This window comes from Eucyclogobius newberryi, unplaced genomic scaffold, assembly GCF_026437365.1.
Source record: "Eucyclogobius newberryi isolate DKJ021-1_F unplaced genomic scaffold, fEucNew1.0.hap1 SCAF_14, whole genome shotgun sequence".
In the NCBI taxonomy this organism is placed as follows: domain Eukaryota; kingdom Metazoa; phylum Chordata; class Actinopteri; order Gobiiformes; family Gobiidae; genus Eucyclogobius; species Eucyclogobius newberryi.
The window spans coordinates 29,635,870-29,655,928 of NW_027315768.1; the positions used below are offsets into that span (position 1 = coordinate 29,635,870).

Consider the following 20,059-nt stretch of genomic DNA (forward strand, 5'->3'; position numbering starts at 1 on the left):
AATGACTTCTGTGGTGAACATGCTGTGCTTAAAATCGTGATGGACTATTACGTAGACGCTGGTTTTACTATTAACACAAGGGGGGAAAAAACATGGGAAGGAAAAACCGGGAAAGCATAAATGTGCAAAGCATCATTTCTTTTATATATATATCCTTGCGCAATTTCAATTAAGGTATGCCTCAGTCTTGTAATATTTATAGGCTGCTCCCTGAACTCATTTTGGACTTTTTTTTTTTTTTTTTTTTGCAATTTCAAGGATCGTTTCCCTGCCGACCGTAAAAACCATTACATCATTTTTACATTACTCACCGCAGAGATGGTCCGCGTGTGTGCGCGCGTGTGGGTGGGCGAGTATGAACTAATGAATATTTTTATCAATTTGGCGGCGATTCCTTTCACAAGCGGTTGTTTTGCGGCAAGATCATGAAAACAATAAAAGTAACAGCGTGTATTATTAAAGAGAAAAATGGGGCTTTATTGCACTTAATCAGGAGAGCGTGTGGCGGTTTTATGAGCGGAGATGTTTCACCCAAATCTACTGGAATAGCAGCGCACAGCCACGCGTTATGGAGAGGATGTTATTACGGTTCAGAGCGGGGAGCGGTGGGGTCAATCATTGTTCACGACGAGAAGGGAGAACTCTATTAAAACGGCATGCATGGTATATAGAAACCGATTTGAATACATCTATAGTATGTGCGAATGCGTCTTCAGAGAACAAAACGGTATTAGGCCTGTTTTGTTATATTTCGCATGATTTTGCCTATGACGTTACATATCATCATCTTCTTGAGTAGCTGGGAGGGACACGTGCACAAGCCCGTCAGAACGCTTATTATACGCTTATATCATTATGGCGCTCGCTAAATCGAAGATGGTATATTTTAGGGCTTATTGCGCATAAATATTCTTTGCATTAGCATATCACAAATTGATATCTCAAAAAACAGGTGCTCCGGGAGTACGGGGTCTGGGGCCCTTTGCTCAGGGCTGTCCGGTCCCTGTATGACCGGAACAGGAGCTATGTTTGCATTGCCGGCAGTCCCAGACCCGGACCTGCAACATGCACTGGGACGGTTTGCAGCCGAGTGTGAAGCGGCTGGGATGAGAATCAGCACCTCCAAATCCGAGGCCATGGTTCTCAATCGGAAAAAGGTGGCTTGCCCTCTCCAGGTGGGTGGAGTGTCCTTGCCCCAAGTGGAGGAGTTCAAGTATCTCGGGGTCTTGTTCACGAGTGAGGGAAGGATGGAGCGTGAGATTGACAGGCGGATCGGTGCAGCGGCTGCAGTGATGCAGTCGCTGCATCGGACTGTTGAAAATGGAGCTGAGTCGAAAGGCAAAGCTCTCGATTTACCGGTCGGTCTACGTTCCTGCCCTCACCTATGGTCATGAGCTTTGGGTAATGACCGAAAGGACAAACTTGTGGATACAAGTGGTCGAAATGAGTTTCCTCCGCCGGGTGGCTGTGCGCTCCAGGGTGAGGAGCTCGGTCACATGGGAGGAGCTCGGAGTAGAGCCGCTGCTCCTCCAGTTGAGGTGGCTCGGGCATCTGTTCCGGACGCCTCCTGAGCGCCTCCCTGGGGAGGTTTTTCGGGCATGTCTCTCGGCTGGCCTGGGAACGCCTCGAGATCCCCCCGGAGGAGCTGGAAGACGTGTCTTGGGAGAGTGTTTTATTTTGTCTTTGGATTTAATAATGCCACTGTCTTTGTGTCTGTATAGCCCAGATAAGAAGTACGTTAATTTAAAAAATGACTATGATCATCTTTTTATAGTCGACTAGTCACACAATCTTTGCAGCTATAATTTGTACATTGAATTGCACTGTACAAAAAGAACTAAAGTGTCCCTTAGTAATCCTACTGTAAACAACCAATTTGCATTTAGGGCTAATTTGCAAACATTTACGGCATAACCTTGAAAACGCCAATATCACACCCTGTTTAGCGCTTTACTCTGATATTCATATTTATTTATTTATTTAACGTCCTTTTTGTGGTTCCGCGTCTACACCCACTCCCGCAAAACAAGTCCCTCAACCCGGAGAGATCCCACATATAAAGACGAGCGGGGGGCCAGTTTGTGTGCCCCTGCTCTCCAATTAGGCAGCCTTCGTTAGCGAGCATCCGTGCTCTGCGGCTGTCGACGGTTTTATTTATTTATTTATTTGTTTGTGTGTGTGACGACGAGTGCAAGGCTGTTTACTCTGCACGCACAAACCCTGACCTGGTTTTGGCAGCCTTTTGTAGTGAGCTAATGATGGGAGAGCCGTTACTGTAACTATATGTGTAATGGCCTTGATCAGAGAGCGCATTTAACGAAGAGGGAAAAAGTAGGACAAAAACACGCTCGGAAAAAAAACATCAATAAACGGGGATGGAGGCAAACGAGCAGGAACGAGCAGGCCCAGTGTGGAGACGGTGTCGCGTGTACGGAGCGTTGGCGCAGTAATCCAGTGTTTGCGATGGGATTTGTGCAGGGAAAATACTTACCTGGTGTTAAATGTGTGCTTGTTGTAGGCGCGGTCTGAAGCGGCGACGGCAGGACTGGCCATCTGCGAAAGAAAGTGCACAAGTGTTGACGGGTTAAGAGCAATACGCCAAGTAGAAACAGATGAGTTTGACATTACACTGTATTATTCCAAAGAGGAATTGACGTTTTAATTGCACAAAGAGTCCTATGATTATTTAAATCTTTATTCACGATCTCCACTCGTTTTTAGGTTTAATGATTGTCACAGAAAAACAAAAGATACACAGATACTAATACTAAAACTAGCATACAAACTGGACTAGAAAGTATAGTAAAACAAAGAACTATAATATGGCTTCTATTTTGCATTAAAACATATTTTTTTTACACTTTTCCTTGGTATAAAAATTTTGCTTTAGAGTTTACAAACCTTGGTAGTGTATTTTCCAGACTATAAGTCGCTTTTTTCATAGTTTTGGCCGGGGTGAGACTTATACTTATATTTATACTTATACTCCGGAGCGACTTATATGTGATATTATTTGTTATTTTCACACCTGCAACCGCATTTCATACTCCAGCGCAACTTTCTTTATTATGCATTTTTTGGCTGGTGCGACTTATACTCAGGTGCGACTTATAGTCTGGAAAATACGGTATATTCTAGTTTGGGGTAAATGCTCTTATTTTGAAATATCCAGTACTGTTATCTTAAGAAGGGGATATGTTATCTAGTCAAATCTAATATTGATGGTAAAGGCTGCACGGATTAATTGACTCATCGTGACTCAACGTGAAACATAATCAGTCGCATCTTTTAATCTGATAATTGTTTTCTAGCCTAAACAAACTCTAACACAAAGAGATCTTTTGTATGGCAAAGACAGTGGCATTATTACATTGAAACCTCAATCGATAAATAGTCTCTATAAGGCTTCAGTCAGCATATTTCAACCTTTATCTGTTTGCTAATGTATTTAAAACTCAAGTCTCAATGCACAAAAGAAATAATGATTCGACTAATCCAAACAATATCCTTCAGCCAAACTGCTTTTCAAGTGCGAGCCGTTTAGTTTTGGGAACACAATATCATGTTAAGTATGCGATGCTGGTACACGCAGTACTATTAAAAAATATGTCTAAATCCTGGTTACTTTAGAATCAAACCTGTGACCATAGTTAAAAATGTCACTGCCGCTAACCACTGTCATGTGTCCCGTTTCTCAAAGATACTGGACTGAGATCAACACGGCATTGCAGACTATTTCTGACATTATCGTACCACTCATTTTCAGAACTACAGTATGTTCCTGGGCCTCATGACTCCCACAATGAACACACTGAATGGATACTTCTGGAGTATTCTGGCTGCAGGACAAATGGATGACGCAAACCCAACCAACGATTGAGAACTGGGTCAAAAATATAATGGACATTCAAAAAATTACAAAATTTTGAAAATGGACAAATTTGTATGACTTTGGATAAAATGGGAGAGATATGCCGGACAGTAACTTTTGAACTTTTATCAACTCTCTGTATAATGTTGTTTTTATGTTCTATTGTGAGGATTTTTGTGGGGTTTTGTGTGTGTTTTTTTAAATAGAAAAAGAGTTTAAATTTAAAATATATATATATATAAAAAAGGAAAAGGGCCCCCCCCTTTTCCTTTTTTATTATTATTATTTATTTATCTTTTTTATTATTATTATTTATTTATTTTTAAAGTCACTTCCCTCTGCTGCTCTTGTGCTGCTGCAGCCTAATGCATCTGTGTTTAGTGTCATAGTGTCCCGTGTTGTTGATGTATTTGTCATTTATTGTTGTGCTCTTGCAGATTGCTGTACATATTTCATCCAGTAATGTGTTTTTGTGTCGACTCCGAATCTTTTATATAATATTTTCTTACCAACAGGTCGATGTAATCCCTCATTCGTCCAGGAGTGTTCAATTGTAGAAAAACCTGACTACAACTGAAGCTTTTTCTAAAAAGAAATTACTAGCAAAAGTACATATAGGGTATATAATACAAATGTACTTTTTTATTTACAGCTGATGTTTCAATAAAGGGACAAAAAAGACTCTTTTTTTTTTTTGCCATAATATTCTTTAACCCCTCTTTCCTTTGAATACCACCTCATTACTTTATACTTTTATCCTTTACTAATCATCCATGTTTTTTGTAGTCGTTTTTATTTTTTGTCTTTCTTTGCATTGTTTTCTTTTATGTCTGTTTTAGTCGTTTTATGTTTAAAAAATAAATTATAATAAAAAACGATATGTCCATTATTGTGCACTGGCCCAGTTCAAATAAACTAATTGAAAGAGAAAAAGACTAGTGGCCTGCTGGAATAATCGTTAGTTGCAGCCCAGCACACACAGACCTTCCCATGCTTTGAGTAATCTGCCATTTGTACTTCGACGACGCTACACGAGGACAATGGATTAACAACCATGACATTATGAGTGACGAGCGAGTGATCCGTTTAAGTGATGGATGGATGGATAATAGACGAACACCAATTAACGTCTGAAGCGCGACGGCGGCGTCAGGTTCATAATAAATAACGGTCGGTGGGTTTGTCAACACTGGAGACGGGACAGGAGGGAAAAGAAAAGAGAAAAGAGAAACCTGAGGTGAGGAAGATGTGTCCTGGGAGAATCATTACATTAGAACGTGACACGAGACTGACATGAGAGAGGGAGAAAGAGGGAGGGAGAGTACACAAACACAAACACACACACACAAAAGAGGGAGAAAAAGAAAGATTTAATGTCCAAAGGTATAAGTGAGATGGATTACTCACGTCACTCAATTTCTGTGAACGCAATGTGACTTTGAGTGACTTCATTCAGAGGATTGTACCACAAAAATCGAAAAGTGTGTGAATAGAGGACAACAAGTAGTGAAGGAAGCATGTTGTTGGTTGTTGTGACATAGTAGGACATAATGTATTGGAAAAAAATATATATATAGTAGTTTTAACAACTTTGTATAAACTTGTATTCGCATCCAGGTGTTTCTGATGTATTACATGCCAATGGAAAATGCCAAAATCCAATAAATTTTATATATTCTTGGTACCACTTTATGATCGCTACAACTTAATAGTAGTTACCGTATTTTCCGGACTATAAGATACACCGGAGTATAAGTCGCACCAGCCAAAAAAATGCATATTAGAGAAGAAAAAACATATATAGGTCGCACTGGAGTATAAGTCGCACTTTTGGGGAAATGTATTTGATAAAATCCAAGACCAAGAACAGACATTTCATCTTGAAATGCAACATGGTGAATAGGTGTACGGATGAGAACGTAACACCTTCAGCTACATGAAACATAAACAATGAGCTGTGGTAAGTGTCTGGTATGTTAACGTAACATATGAACAGTTATTCAGATAACTATAGCATAAAGAACATGCTAACAAGTTTACCAAAGCATCAGTTTTACCCCAAATCACTAAATCCATTGAATTCTTCTTCCTCTGTGTCACTTCGAAACAACTCCACAAACTCCAGAGGAAGAGGAAGTGCTGATTCTTCTTCTGCGTCGCTTAGAGCCTAGAGCGCCCTCTTGTCAGTGTGAAAATAACAAACAATATCACATATAAGTCACACCCTGGCCAAAACTATGAAAAAAGGTGCAACTTATAGTCCGGAAAATACAGTAAGTAGTTACCAAACCTTAATAAACCATTTGTTCATTATGATTCAAGTCTGTGTTTCTGCTTTATTATGGCTAATTAAAGTGTCGTTATAAAGCGTTATAAAGTAGATTCGATTTAAGCATCGATTTTTCAGGCGACGACACAAACAAACAAACAAACAGCGATTCAGAATAAGTTTTATGTATTTTTCGTGCGCGATCTTTAAAGTGGCTTAAATGATGGAGGTTCTTGCTAACTTCCCACGTTAATGTAGTCTTTAAAAAGCTTTCTATGGCGTTCAACAACTCTGCCACACACAAGGAGGCTTTGTATTGGGAATTTGACAGACGAAAACACAAGTAATGTATTTTCTTTGGTATTTTCTTCATATTTTTCATGCACCTTGTATGTTTATTTGTGCTGGTGTGTAGCCGAACACACGCATGCCCCACAGCTCAATAGCGGTCAATGTTAATAGCGCTCATTAATGGACTCCTAACCCGACCTTTGCCCTCTGACCCTCACCTCCCGATGGCATCTGACCTCCGCCACCTGTCAGAGAAGAAACTGACACCGAGATGAGTCACGAGGAAATATCACCGTGAAGATGAATCGCACATATTAATATACTAAATGTTCTACTTTTTATCTACGCCTTGAAGTGATTATATCTAATGTTTTTTTATGATCAATTTATGAAAGAAAAGACAAAGTGTTAAATTATATGTTTTTCTGATGATTAAATGCAAGAGTTTGTATCACGTAACAGGAAACTGACATTTTTAAGTTACAATAAAAAAAGAGGGTGGGATTAAACAGTAGATTATTTTTTTTGTACGTTTTTTTAGTCAGTTTGCTCTCAAAGCGACATAAAAATCACCACTTAAAAAAGCTTGCCACACACACATGCCACACTTGTACAATCTTGAGCTTAACAATAGTTTGACAGAACGTACAGAAGGATTTGTTGACCGCTAATTTTCAAACAGATTTTTTCAGTTATAAGTCTAAAAAATGAGGCGAGATTTGAATTTTTAGACCAATTTTCATTCAGATCTAGTTTACTCAAAAACTAAGTATGAAGATTTTTTTGTAACTAGTACGTCAACAAAATATTCCAAGAAATTTCAACCAGGCTCTGTGCATTTATACGATTTTTTTAAATGTCCCAAATATGTGCGATTCTGTCAGTTTTTACACATTAAATACCTTATTTTACATGAAAACATTACATGATGAAAAACTCCTTCTCGCCTTAAGATGAATTGTAAGTCATGTGATTGATTCTTCTTTTTTTTCTCTCAATACAGTTGTTTTATCAGTTTTACGGGGTATGGACTAATATCTTTGCTCGGAAATCAATTAGCTTGGCCAAGCAGCAGATGGCGAGTTCAATTACTTTGACAATGATGTGTTGCATTAATTATAAACCACTGCTTGTCAGAACAACAAGCTCTCGTGTATTAATTAGATGGACTTTGAGTGCGTCTCACTTAATAACTGAATGTAAATACAGCCTCCTGAACAATGTGCTAATAATTACAATAGACCTGGGTTGGAACTAAGTCATTTGGCGCTAATTGATAAAAAGGGAGAGTTAATTTGAACAAAAAGAAAAGCCTTGTTATCATTAACCACGGACTACAGTGACAGGTAATGGAAATATATTTTTCTAGTTTGGTTATTCAGTTGTGATGCTGTTTAATATTAATAATTAAGAGTTTAACCAACAATAAATAACAAAAAAAGACGATAATTTAAAGTGTCATCTGCAGAGACCTATAAACTAGAAAAAAAGTATTTGAGACACAGGTTTATGGCAACAAATTAAATCAGAATGCATGAAATATTTTAAGACTACAGTTCCTTTCATGTCCCCGTTTGGGTAACAAAGCAAGGAAATGAAGCAGACAATCAGCTTCAAACTTCTCTAATCTCACAGTGTCTAGCTCCTCATCCAATGATTCAGCTAAAATCTGCAATGTTTTTTACCGTATTTTCCGGACTATAAATTGCACCTTTTTTCATAGTTTTGGCCGGGGTGCGACTTATATTTATATTTATACTTATATACTTACACTCCAAAGCGACTTATATGTGATATTATTTGTTATTTTCACACTTGCAACCGCATTTCATACTCCAGTGCAACTTATATATGTTTTTTTCTTCTCTATTATGCATTTTTTGGCGGGTGCGACTTATACTCCGTTGCGACTAATAGTCTGTAAAATACAGTAGTTGTGTTCCTTTCCCCCCCATGTGTTTCTCTGATTGGCTAATCCGTCTGTCAATCATCACGCCGAGAAATGGGAAAAGTGTGTGGTCCCGTCTACGCGGCAAATCCCATGAGATTGACAGTCAACCAGAATGAGAAAAAAAGTCGATTACGTTTTGTTTCGTATGCGCAACAGGTACAATACAATCGCTCATAACTGCCAATAATCGTTTCAACTTTTACGTCTTCACCATTCGCATACATCTAAATAGTTTGTGCACTGACGGCTGCAATTGTGTTTCTACGTTTCCTACATCATGTGCCAGAAGACGTCTTTAAAAAGAGATTACCGGCGGCAGGTTTGGCATGAATTCACAAAGTCGGACTAAGACAAAAGACACTCAAATCTGACAACAAAGACGTTTTTCAAAAATCAATTTCAATACGGTTTGTTTGTGCGCAAAGCCAACACTTAAATCCTGCTCAAGGCTTCGACCGTTGCCAACTCTTGGAAACGAGTCGCGCAATTGAGTGGATTCACGTTTGAGATATTTTAATATTATAAGTAATGGCTATTGTTTTGAAGGACAGCCGATATTGCTTTGTTACAACCTATTAATTTCTATGTGCAATAACGTGACAAAGATTTATTAGGTATGTAAATTAAAAGTCGGGGGGAAAAAATGAAATTGCTTGCGGGCCCCGGACAGCTCAATCAATATTTGTAGACATTAGTGGCTCCTTCAAAAGTTAAACACACAAAAGTTGGATTTCCATATTAACTCAATGATGAATGATGCTACCTTGAATAACTATGCGTGGTAATAAATGAGCCGCAAGCTTCCAGGCTAATCTTATAATGGCCAAAAGTGGATAAAAAGAGTGAACTATTAGTGATATTTCTAATTACTGAATAGCCAATCAAGCTAAGTGTTCCTATAGCTCTGCAGCAGCCTCTATGATGAATTAGCTTAGCAAAGGACTTTCGCTGCATATAGTGTGCTTTGTCTGCATTTTTTGTGTGTTTTCTTTTTTTCACGGGATGCCATTTCATCTAGTTAAAAAGTGATTTGAAAAATGCCATGTCAAAAGTTTCCACCAGACGATGAGGTAAATACTGGACGTAAATATCAAGTCATTTAATTTCATGGTTATCAATTTGGAAGTGACTGAGGCGGTGCGAGGCAAACTTTGATTTTTTTTTTTAGGTAAAAGGAGAGTTAATGTAGAGGTAGAAGGAGGCAGAGGCTGGAGAGGAGGAAGATTTATGGATGTGGACATAACATTAGTTAATAGAGCGTTCTCAGTGACATCATGTTCTTTTTGTACTGGGTGGCAAAAAGCTTTCATTTAAACAGCTGTGTCTCTCATTCAGAGCCGAAGACGCAATTTTAGCTCAATTTTCCTCTGATTCTCAGTTGTGACCTGCAGGTGCAGGCGGCTGAGGGTAAGCGACACAATACAGTGTGTAGTCTATGATTTTCGTATTGATCACCGATGCTCAACCATTATTACCCTCGCAGCACTTTACGAAACAACCCTCTTTCACCACAGTCACTTCTCCGAGCACTTCCTTTTTCTGTTTTCTCTTTACTATGAGGTGCAGGCAGCGAGCAGTGGGGTTGGTTAAGATTAGAATCGGACTGTATACTGTATGTGCAGACCACCTCCATCTTTCAACGTTATCTCCAAAACATTCAAAAAGAGATTATATCAAAATTGTTACTATATACTGTATTTTCCGGTCTATAAGTTGCACTGGAGTATAAGTCGCATTTTTGGGGGGGAATTTATTTGATAAAATCCAAGACCAAGACATTTCATCTTGAAATGCATTTTAAAATAATAACAGATGATAGAACATGGTGAATAGGTGTAAGTATGCTAACGCTAACACCTTCAGCTACATGACGTATGCTAACGCTAACACCTTCAGCTACATGACGTATGCTAACGCTAACACCTTCAGCTACATGAGGCACAGATAGAACTGTGGTAAGTGTCTGGTATGTTAGCGTAACATATGAACAGTTATTCAGATAACTATAGCATAAAGAACATGCTAACAAGTTTACCAAAGCATCAGTTTTACCCCAAATCACTAAATCCATTGAATTCTTCTTCCTCTGTGTCACTTCTAAACAACTCCACAAACTCCAGAGGTAGAGGAAGTGCAGATTCTTCTTCTGTGTCGCTTAGAGCCTAGAGCGCCCTCTTGTGGTTGCCAGTGTGAAAATAACAAATAATATCACATATAAGTCTCTCCGGAGTATAAGTAAAAATATAAGTTGCACCCCAGCCAAAACTATGAAAAAAGGTGTGACTTATAGTCCGGAAAATATACAAAGTTGATGAAACAGAAAATCTTCCAAACAGCAGCAGTATGTGACACAGAAAGTGGCGCTTTTGTGTTTCATTTTGGATTCGCTTCCCTTTTTGTGCAATAACTGAACAAATTTGTTTATCTTTTTAATCAATTGGTGGATTTTTTGGGCCCGTAGACCTTATTTGACCCGACAGAATAGTGTGAAATGGGGGCTGTGGAAGGACATTGCAGCACATTGTCGAAAAGGACTGGTAGATTTCTAATAATCAACAATTTCCATTTTGTCAACACATTATACTTATGTTATTAGAATACAAACTTGTAACATTTCAGTCGTATCATTTAGTAACTGGGTACACACCTTTGTACACTAATATAGACTGCTATTTCTCTCCATCTTCAGCTCTGCTCCAGTCTTTTACTCAAGATTTTTTTTTACACAGAAAGCAGAACAGTATGAAGGAAAAGACAGTGAATTAGAGCTGAGGAGTGCTCCGTCCTCATCGCTCTCGCCTAAAGGCCAAGTGACAATTTGAGCAATTACCCGCTGCCATTACCTCCACCTGAACCGGGCTAAGACGGGGCCGAGAAGCTGACGGTGTGCACGTGCAAGGAGGGAGCGGGGGGGATAATGGGGACTGTGAACGCGGACATGCGGGGAAATTGTCAGATTTTTCAAAAAATGGAAAAATACAGTAGTGCGTTGGAGGCAGTTATTGTAAAAAGCAAAGAAAGGTGAATAAAATGTGTATATGTACTCCGTAAACTGCACTTGATGTACTTTCTCTCGGCTTTTTGTTCCAGTGAAGAAGAGCAAAAACTCAAAGGTTCAAGTCCTGCCATTGTCTCTTTGGGCAAGACACTTTTTTGAATATATGTTTCTATATAAAAACACCTGTAATTAAATACATGCTAGACTTATAGTATATTGCTTGATGCGATTCTGCGGAATATTCCAGGCGACGCAACATCATCTCCATGGAGACACACCCCCAGCAGAAAAGTGACACAAAGGAGAGAACTTTTTCTTACACATAATCATTTTTATTTGTGTTTGAATAACTTTTATGTCACGTCAGGAGAGAACTTTTTCTTAGACATATTCATTTTTTATTTGTGTTTGAATCATTTTTATTTCAAGTCATTCATACTACTTTGTTTTTGAATTCTTTCTTTCTATAAAATAAAGATCAGAGTCTGCCAAAGAAGTAAAAATAGCAGATGAAAAAATGAAATGGCACATGGCTTGTTTAATTAAAAAATGCACCAACGGTTTCGGCTCAGTCAAGCCTTCCTCGGGGTGCAATGGTCTTTTTATAGATATTTGATATTTTAAATGTCATAATATTTTTTTTTTCTATGGTGAAAAAGAGTTGCTTACTTTTTGTTGTGCAAAATATTTTGTAAAAGTTTGTAAAAGTGCTATATGAATAAAGTTTGATTGATTGCACCTTTGTTACAGAGGGTCAAATCAAGCATGAACAAAGCATGAACAAAGACTTAATTATAATGAACAAAGAGTTTATCAAGCTTCGTAACTACTTAATTAAGGTTGTGGTTAGAGTATTACTTAAGTACTGTATTTTCCGGACTATAAGTCGCACTGGACTATAAGTCGCACTAGCCCAAAAAAATGCATAATAGAGAAGAAAAAAACATATAAGTTGCACTGGAGTATTAAATAAGGTTGCAAGTGTGAAAATAACAAATAATATCACATATAAATCGCTGCGGAGTATAAGTATATAAGTATAAATATAAGTATAAGTCAAAACTATGAAAAAAGGTGCGACTTATAGTCCGGAAAATACGGTAGTTACTAAGCTCGGATAATTCTTACTAAACTATTGGTTCACTGTGAATTAAGTCTTCATGTTTACTGATGCAGAAATGAGTGTAGTTATTATAAAGTGTTACCCAACAGTCTAAAACAAAGTCGATGCATATTTGGAAGCCGAAAAATGTCTATATCTACTATGCAAGCAAGTTCAATTTGTCTTGCTTTGCTAAGGAGTGTCATTTCCAATCAAAACTGTGGACTAAAATAAAAACTGGCTTCAACAACTTGCATGTGTTTGGCGTGCGTGGACACAAGCAGATGGTCTCTCTCAAACAAAACTGCGATGACATATTGGATAAAGTCATAATAAAACATACCGTCAGCGAGCGCTAAACTTCGGGCTAAACGGCAGACTCCTGTTCGCGTCAAAGCTGCTCTGCGGTTTGTGAAATTATAAAAAACGAGACGCATAAATACAGGAGTGAAATGACAGATGGCGTGTCAGAGGAGTGCGCGCCCACAGACTGCACGCACCGAGACTACACGCACCGAGACGACCCGCTGGGCAGCCCACACATGATGCGTTTCATATGGGCCGCGGCGGGATCGAGAGCAGGTAGGCAAACACGCGGGGAAATGTTACTCGAGGGTTGGCTCTGATTGATTTGAATGTTTGTGTAGTGTAAACGTGTCCCGCAATCAAAGGCGTCGGTGCGTTGATTGCAAAGAAAATGTCCGTTTCCACCGGCCCCCCGTCGCGTCGCCCAAACCCAACGCTCTAAGTAAATGATGGGGGATTTTTCACAAATAAAAAGATAAACGCCCAAGATTATTTAACGCTGTTGACAATGAAATGGCACCAAGAAGAGGCGGGGCTAGAATTATTCAATTATTCAAGTAGATTGGTCTCGTTTAGGGGTTATCGAGCGATTTAAAAAAAAAAAAAAAAAAAGAAAGAAAAATATTTTTTTTTTAAATCTCTGTGCTTTTAAATGGAAACTCAAATGTCTCTTATTTGTGTAAATGTTTTTTGTGAGTCGCGTGCTGTCGTGTCCTTTCCCTTGCCCCAGGTCACCTTTGAAAAAGAGGTCTTGTTCTCAATGAGTTCTCTACTAGTTAAATAAAGGTTGATAAATACATAATTCAGTAGTTTTAAAGAAGATATGGGTTTCGGCTTTGATTGCATTTAATTACTGATAAAATAGGTGTTTTTTTTTCATCAAAACAACATTTTACACATTTCCTGTGTCGGTTTGATGTAATCACAGCTTTGTCTGAGCCGTAAAACCTCTCTGCACATTGCAACAGTTGGAGTCTGTATATAGACCAGTTAACAAATTATTCGATTACTAAATTTGTCAATTAGATGCGATCCGTTAATTAATTAATATTGTAATTTTGCTTAGAAATGTGTCTTTGCTCCAGGTTTTGAGGGGCAGAACACACATCGTTGTAAACAGAAGGTCATTCCAATTTCACGTAGAACATTTTTGTAATTGTTTTGTAAAATTCATAATTGCAAACTTTATTAACTGCACTGCCTTTTACCCTTATTCAAACAGTTGCATTTTGGGAAAGCCCCTGACACAAACTCAACAGAATTACGTTTCCCTCCAAAATAACTTGCAGTGAAAGATAATCCAACATGTCAAGCGGCGAATGGCCTTGCGCAACATGATCCAAGCCCGATTCAAATTCCTCCACTTCTACAACCAGTAAAACTATCAAGATTAATGTGGCCGTTTACGTTTTTCAGTGACAAGTGTAGCGCACCCCGATTTTTGGCGAACGTGATGAATTAACGCGCGATATTAAGCATAACAGACCGCGGGTTTCAGGTTTTACACTGGACAGCGCCCTTTCTGACAGGAAAGACGGTAGACGTACACAACTGGCCTCTCCCTTAGTAACCGAATCCAAGAAACACGAGCTATTTGGCCACGCGGGGACGAACCGAGAGCCCTTCTTTGGGGGATAATTGTCCTTAAAAGGTGTTTGTCCAGTCTCACGGGACGGCGGCTCACCTCTCAGGAGTGTAATCAGCTGCGAGTCTTTTTAGATGAAGAAGCCAGTGGAGATTTACTGTGTCCAAAGAGCTTAGGGGAATATGAGGCCATGTCAACACAATAATAGTGCCAAATTTAGTATACAGTAGCTATTACAGACGCATTGATGACTCAGGTAAGTGTACAGTTAAATTGAAGGCATAGGGACACTAGTGTTAACCATTATGATTGTAGCAGAAGCTTTGTCGTAATTATAACACAGTGCATGCTCTATAAAAGCTTGTTTTTTATAAACTTTCTGATGCTTTATGTACAGATCGTCACGGCACGAGGTCTCCATCTGCTGGCACAGCGACGAGCAGGGTCCAAGTGATGCGAACGAAGAAGAATAGTATAGCTGCGTGTAGTACATGAAGGAAATTTGAGACTTCTGCGTTACCGCAACATGACGTCCAGAGGCAGAGCGAGAGGGCGGACAAGATGAAATGATCCCTTGAAGTTTCAACAAGCAACGATTTGCACAGTACAGTACAGGAACTTAAGGGGGACAAAGTTACATACACCAGTGTTTAATGTATTTATTCAGGTATTTAGGTTTATTTGATAGGGACAAGTGTGCTTCATGAGCTCACGTCAAACACCACAACATTTTAGCAGGGGCTGATTCTCAATGTCTGTCCTTAGTTAGGCTTTTACATACAAATAATAATAAAATAATAATAAAATAGTAAAATAATAATAAAATAGTGAAATAATAATAAAATAGTAAAATAATAATAACATAGTAAAATAATAATAAAAGAGAAAAATAATAATAATTCATTAATCATGTAATAATAATTAAAACAAATAAATTAATAATTATTATTATTATCATTTTTATTATTATACATTTAAGTTAAAAAATAAAATAAAAAATACAAGATATATACAAATAAAATATAAAAATAAAAAATACAACAATAATAAATAAATACAATTTAAAAAAATAAAATAATGATAATACAAAATAAAAATAAAACATAAATAAATAAAAAATAAAAATAGATGCTGAAATAAAAAATAAATGAAAAATAATTGCAGAATCGGGTATTGGTTGTAAGATAGTGATTCAGACAATATCTCGTTTAGGCCAAAAAGCATTATTTACAGACAGACTTGGGCCAAGAATGTCTTTAATGTTTGAACATTTATTCACACAAAGCTGATTTGTAGCTACATGAATAAACAAATACCAGTTATGATGTCTAATAGATACATCGCAATCAAATCAAAATCGCAATCTTAATAGACACAATTACCAAATCGCATATCACTACCGTTTTTACGAGCCATCACTTCCTCCACAAGCAACAAAACATCTAGTTTTATTCTGAAAAGAAAAAACCCTAACCATATTGTTTGGATCTGTGCAAATACTGTATGTTCTGGAATACATAGGAATACAATTCAAACTTCCTATAAGTGATCTGTTCTTTTCTTCTGTATCTACCTCTGTATCTACCTGCGTTGCATCAATGAAATTTCCCCATGTGGGACAATAAAGGATTATCTTATCTTATCTTATCAAATCTAATCGTAATCTTAAGATTTGTCAGAAAAATCCCATTTTACCAAATCGCTCTGCTCTAACATAACGTGATGGTAATAAATTAAAATTGTGTTTTATTAAAAATAACTGCTATTGTCGACCCTTGCTCTGGTCTCAGGTGACCTTCAGAGCTGAAAAAGATAAACCGAGGCATCTCTAATAATGATTCAGTGAAATACATCCAGCTGTTGTCGTCCCCTTGTCCTTTAATGACATTTAAAAGTTTTCCCCCAATGCAGATTTTGGATATTTGTCAAATTAAACCCACCAGTTTCCTCTCTCTCACCCGCACACATTACTTAAGGGGTAGAGACTTTAAGAGGCGCCGTTTGTCTATGCGTGAAGAAACAACAGCATCCATAACTGAAATTAAGTCTGTCATATCAGCAGCAAAACATTTTAGTGTAATTAACTTGACAATTCTGTGTAAACAAATATTTTATACTCTGGAGTTGCTGATGAGCGCGGAACGAGCCAGATGGTATATTAAAGCCTTTATTTGCATTGAGAGAAATATGGGCATAAGGAAAATGGCTCTGGCGGGTTTGTTTTCGTTTGCACGGTACAGTAGATGCATAGGAGGGCTTGGCGTGGGGGTCTTACCATGGGGGCGGGGTCCTGGGGAAGGGACGGCTCGGTCTCTGCGGCGGGAGGGTGGAGAGCCGACTCGCTGCTGCTCCGCACCAGCAGGGGGGTGTCTGTGAAAACAACACATCCTGGTTTTTATTGTTCTGTTGATGTTCAAATGCAGCAGGCGGTAGCATTTAGCACAAAGCTGCCGTTAGCGTTTGTCGATTTTTAAACAAATTTGGGGCCCTGGAGCACTTTATTCTACTTAAATCCTTTGTCTGTGCATTTTAGTACCATGTAACTAAATTTTAAATGATGTTAATGTAAATTAATTTATTTGTTTTATTGGAAACCATATCTTTTTTGTGAAATTATATAAGTATAAAACAATTAGCCATTCAAATAAACCCAAATTAAACCTGGTTTTAAATGTTATGCAACTTGAAATAAACGGGAATTTCATTTAGCAGTTGGGGTACCAGATCAGGTTGCCCAGTTGTTTTGGGGGTCCCAGCCCGAAAAGTTTGGGAACCTATGCATTAGCGAGTGTTCCTTCAGATGCCGACTGTATCTATATAAAGAAGACATCGTTACTGTTGCAGGGAAATGATTACGTTGACGATTTAAACCCTGCTCTGACAAGTGTATACAGCCGTCGTGTCGTTGGGCAAGACACTTATTCCACCTCACCTATGCATGAATGTTGTGTGTACGGAGTGAAAGACAAAGCACTATATATGACTAAAACACTACCCAAGCCAGCTTGAATGAGAAACAAATAGCATAATATAGAATGCATTACATCAAGGGGTGGGATGTACACACAGTTCTCACAAAACGAGATGAGACACAGGATTGGGCCCACAATTGAAGATTTTGGTCTCAAAATGTATAATCTATTTAGATTTGTAAAAATGGCTGCGATTGTTGCGCTGCATTTTGAATTATGGCTTCGAGTCGCAATTGTATCCCGCAAGATGTGGCCAGAGATCTGGTCCCATCTATAATACAATACCTAAGTAATTACATAAACCCCTAAATACATTGACACACATGTCTTAACCCCAATTTGCCATTTTTAAAAACATCAAACAGAACAATTTAACTTCATCACTGGCTCAATGGTAAGGCCGCTCTCGATGCATCTTTTCCTGCTACTCTCTTTTCCGTCAATAAACTGTACTATATATATATATATATATATATATATATATATATATATATATATATATATATATATATATATATATATAAGATAAGATAATCCTTTATTGTCCACACATGGGGAAATTTCATTGATACAACGCAGTAGATACAGAGGAAAAGGACAGATCACAGAATATAGGAAGTTTAAAAAAACACTCAATAGAAGAACTCATCCATACCAGTCACAAGCCATAATGTACAGATATAGATGTATTTATGGACTTGTTTTTAGGCAGAACATCTATTTTGTGAATGTAAAACGTTAGATTTCTAGTTGTTGTGCATCCAAAGTCGAGTTTTAAAGTTTTGCATTCCTCTTATAGCTCAAAGTGAACTTTCCTTATGGCCAATAAGTGAGTGATGCTGGTAGGTAACATATGATGGTGTCTTTCTCTTCACATCTCATCAGCTCGCTGCATAAAATTATCATTTAACTCGAGCTGATTGATGGAGTACATAAAGCGGCTGCAGGAAAGTCAACATTAAAAAACCTATACACATAAACAGAAGTACTTGAAGCCAATAGCCATGAGCTTCAGATTGATGAGGAAATAGGACCGTTGTCATGGCAAAAAAGTGTTCAAAAGAAAATATCCCGTCTTTTGAATGGTTAAACGGACACGTTCAAAAGAACCTGGACAAAATAGGACAATTATTTTTGAAACGTATGTGCCTCATATAACCTTTCTTTTCATGGGATGCCCTATATTTATTTTTTTATGTGTGAAAATAATAACCCAGTCGGTTTTCTGTTTTTTTTTGTCTTTTTGTTTTTTCCTCCTTTAGCTTTCAATTTGAAATATATATATATATATATTTAAAAAAATATATAATAATAATGCCTATAACAGGTATAAATATGCAAATATCACCATGACGGTTCAAGAAATGTTAATAAAAAATATCAATTGACTTACTGACTCATATATAGTTTTATTTTTTCGTTTTGTTATTTGTATTTTGCAGGGTGGGTTTGACCAAAAGTAAACCCAATATACATGAAGCTGATGCGTTAACATTAAAATAAGCAAATACAAAGATAAGAATGAATAACAAACGCCAAATTGTGATGCTAGATATGCATGTCCAACACCGCAGCGGTTTCAATCCCAGCTCAAACACGTGAACACAGCGATTGTTGTGTCCTTAAGCACGACATTTCACTCCCCTTTCCTACAGTATGACTGGACGACTGTGTTTGTGTTGTCATTATCTCTCAAACACAGCCAAACGAACTGAAAAAAAAACTTCTAACCAAATCGCTCAAAGTCAATTTTGTGATGGAGCGTCCGCCGCCTGCCCGTCACCATGGAGAAGTCACTGTTTAGCCCGGAATATTTCACAGTATGGCATTACTGTATACCTGTCTAGCATTTATCAAGGCCTGTCACAATAACTAATATGATAAATAGTTCAATAGAGAGATCGATATTTAGCGCAAGTGGAACTTTTGTTTATTTTTTGTTTGTTTTTTTACATTTTGTACAAAGATTTAAAATGTAGAGGACATAAAAATTCACTTCTATGACTCATTATTGACACTAACTATTAACATGTTCACTTATGCTATGTATTCACTGCAGGCAGCTCATGTCTTTTCCAATAATATACATTTAGAATAGGGTTTACTCAGATTTTCCAGCATTACAGTTACTTTCATTTACCGCCTCTCCACAGATGTGACCTTTACCATGGCCTGGTGACATCCCCTGCTCGTCTCCATGGAGATAGATAAGTTTAACGGCATACGATGGAGCATTTCGGGCACGGAAACGAGCAGAAAAGTGACATTTTGCACCTTAAAACACAGCTCCTGATAAAAAGAACGTCCGCGATCGTCCATCGACAGTTGGTTGTGCACATTACGGACATGTCACATTAGCCTCCATCGCTCCGTGAGGATTATACGTGGACTAGTGACGGAGCAGAAGAAGAAGAGGAGCGAGTCTGAGTGGCCCACTAACAGCATATGTCCAATGATATTTGTAGGGTCATGTATTGATCATCACAAAAAGGACCCTGGGTGCTCTTAAGCCCGGCTCGAGATATGGATTAAGTCAAAAGCTTCAATCAATTCATCTCTTTTAAGGAAGGCAGTGAAAGGAGCGCACACAGATGGAGGGAAAAGCCTTTACGGCAGACAAAGAAACAATGGGGTCTCGGCGGGTTCAGGGGTCAGTGTAAAAAAAGCGCCGGACGAGACCGAGGCAGAAAGAGGATTAGGGATACAGAGTGCTG

The 20,059-nt window shown here is 38.1% G+C and overlaps 1 protein-coding gene across 1 annotated transcript in view; it reads right to left on the minus strand.

Moving 5' to 3' along the window:
• pard3bb (par-3 family cell polarity regulator beta b) overlaps nt 1-20,059 on the minus strand; it is a 352,270-nt gene that overhangs the window by 272,601 nt on the left and 59,610 nt on the right. The window contains exons 5-6 of the mRNA XM_072445192.1: nt 16,649-16,743; nt 2,492-2,553 (exon numbers count right to left, since the gene is read on the minus strand). Coding sequence (XP_072301293.1) covers nt 2,492-2,553; nt 16,649-16,743 — 157 coding nt within the window. The remainder of the gene's footprint in view (nt 1-2,491; nt 2,554-16,648; nt 16,744-20,059) is intronic.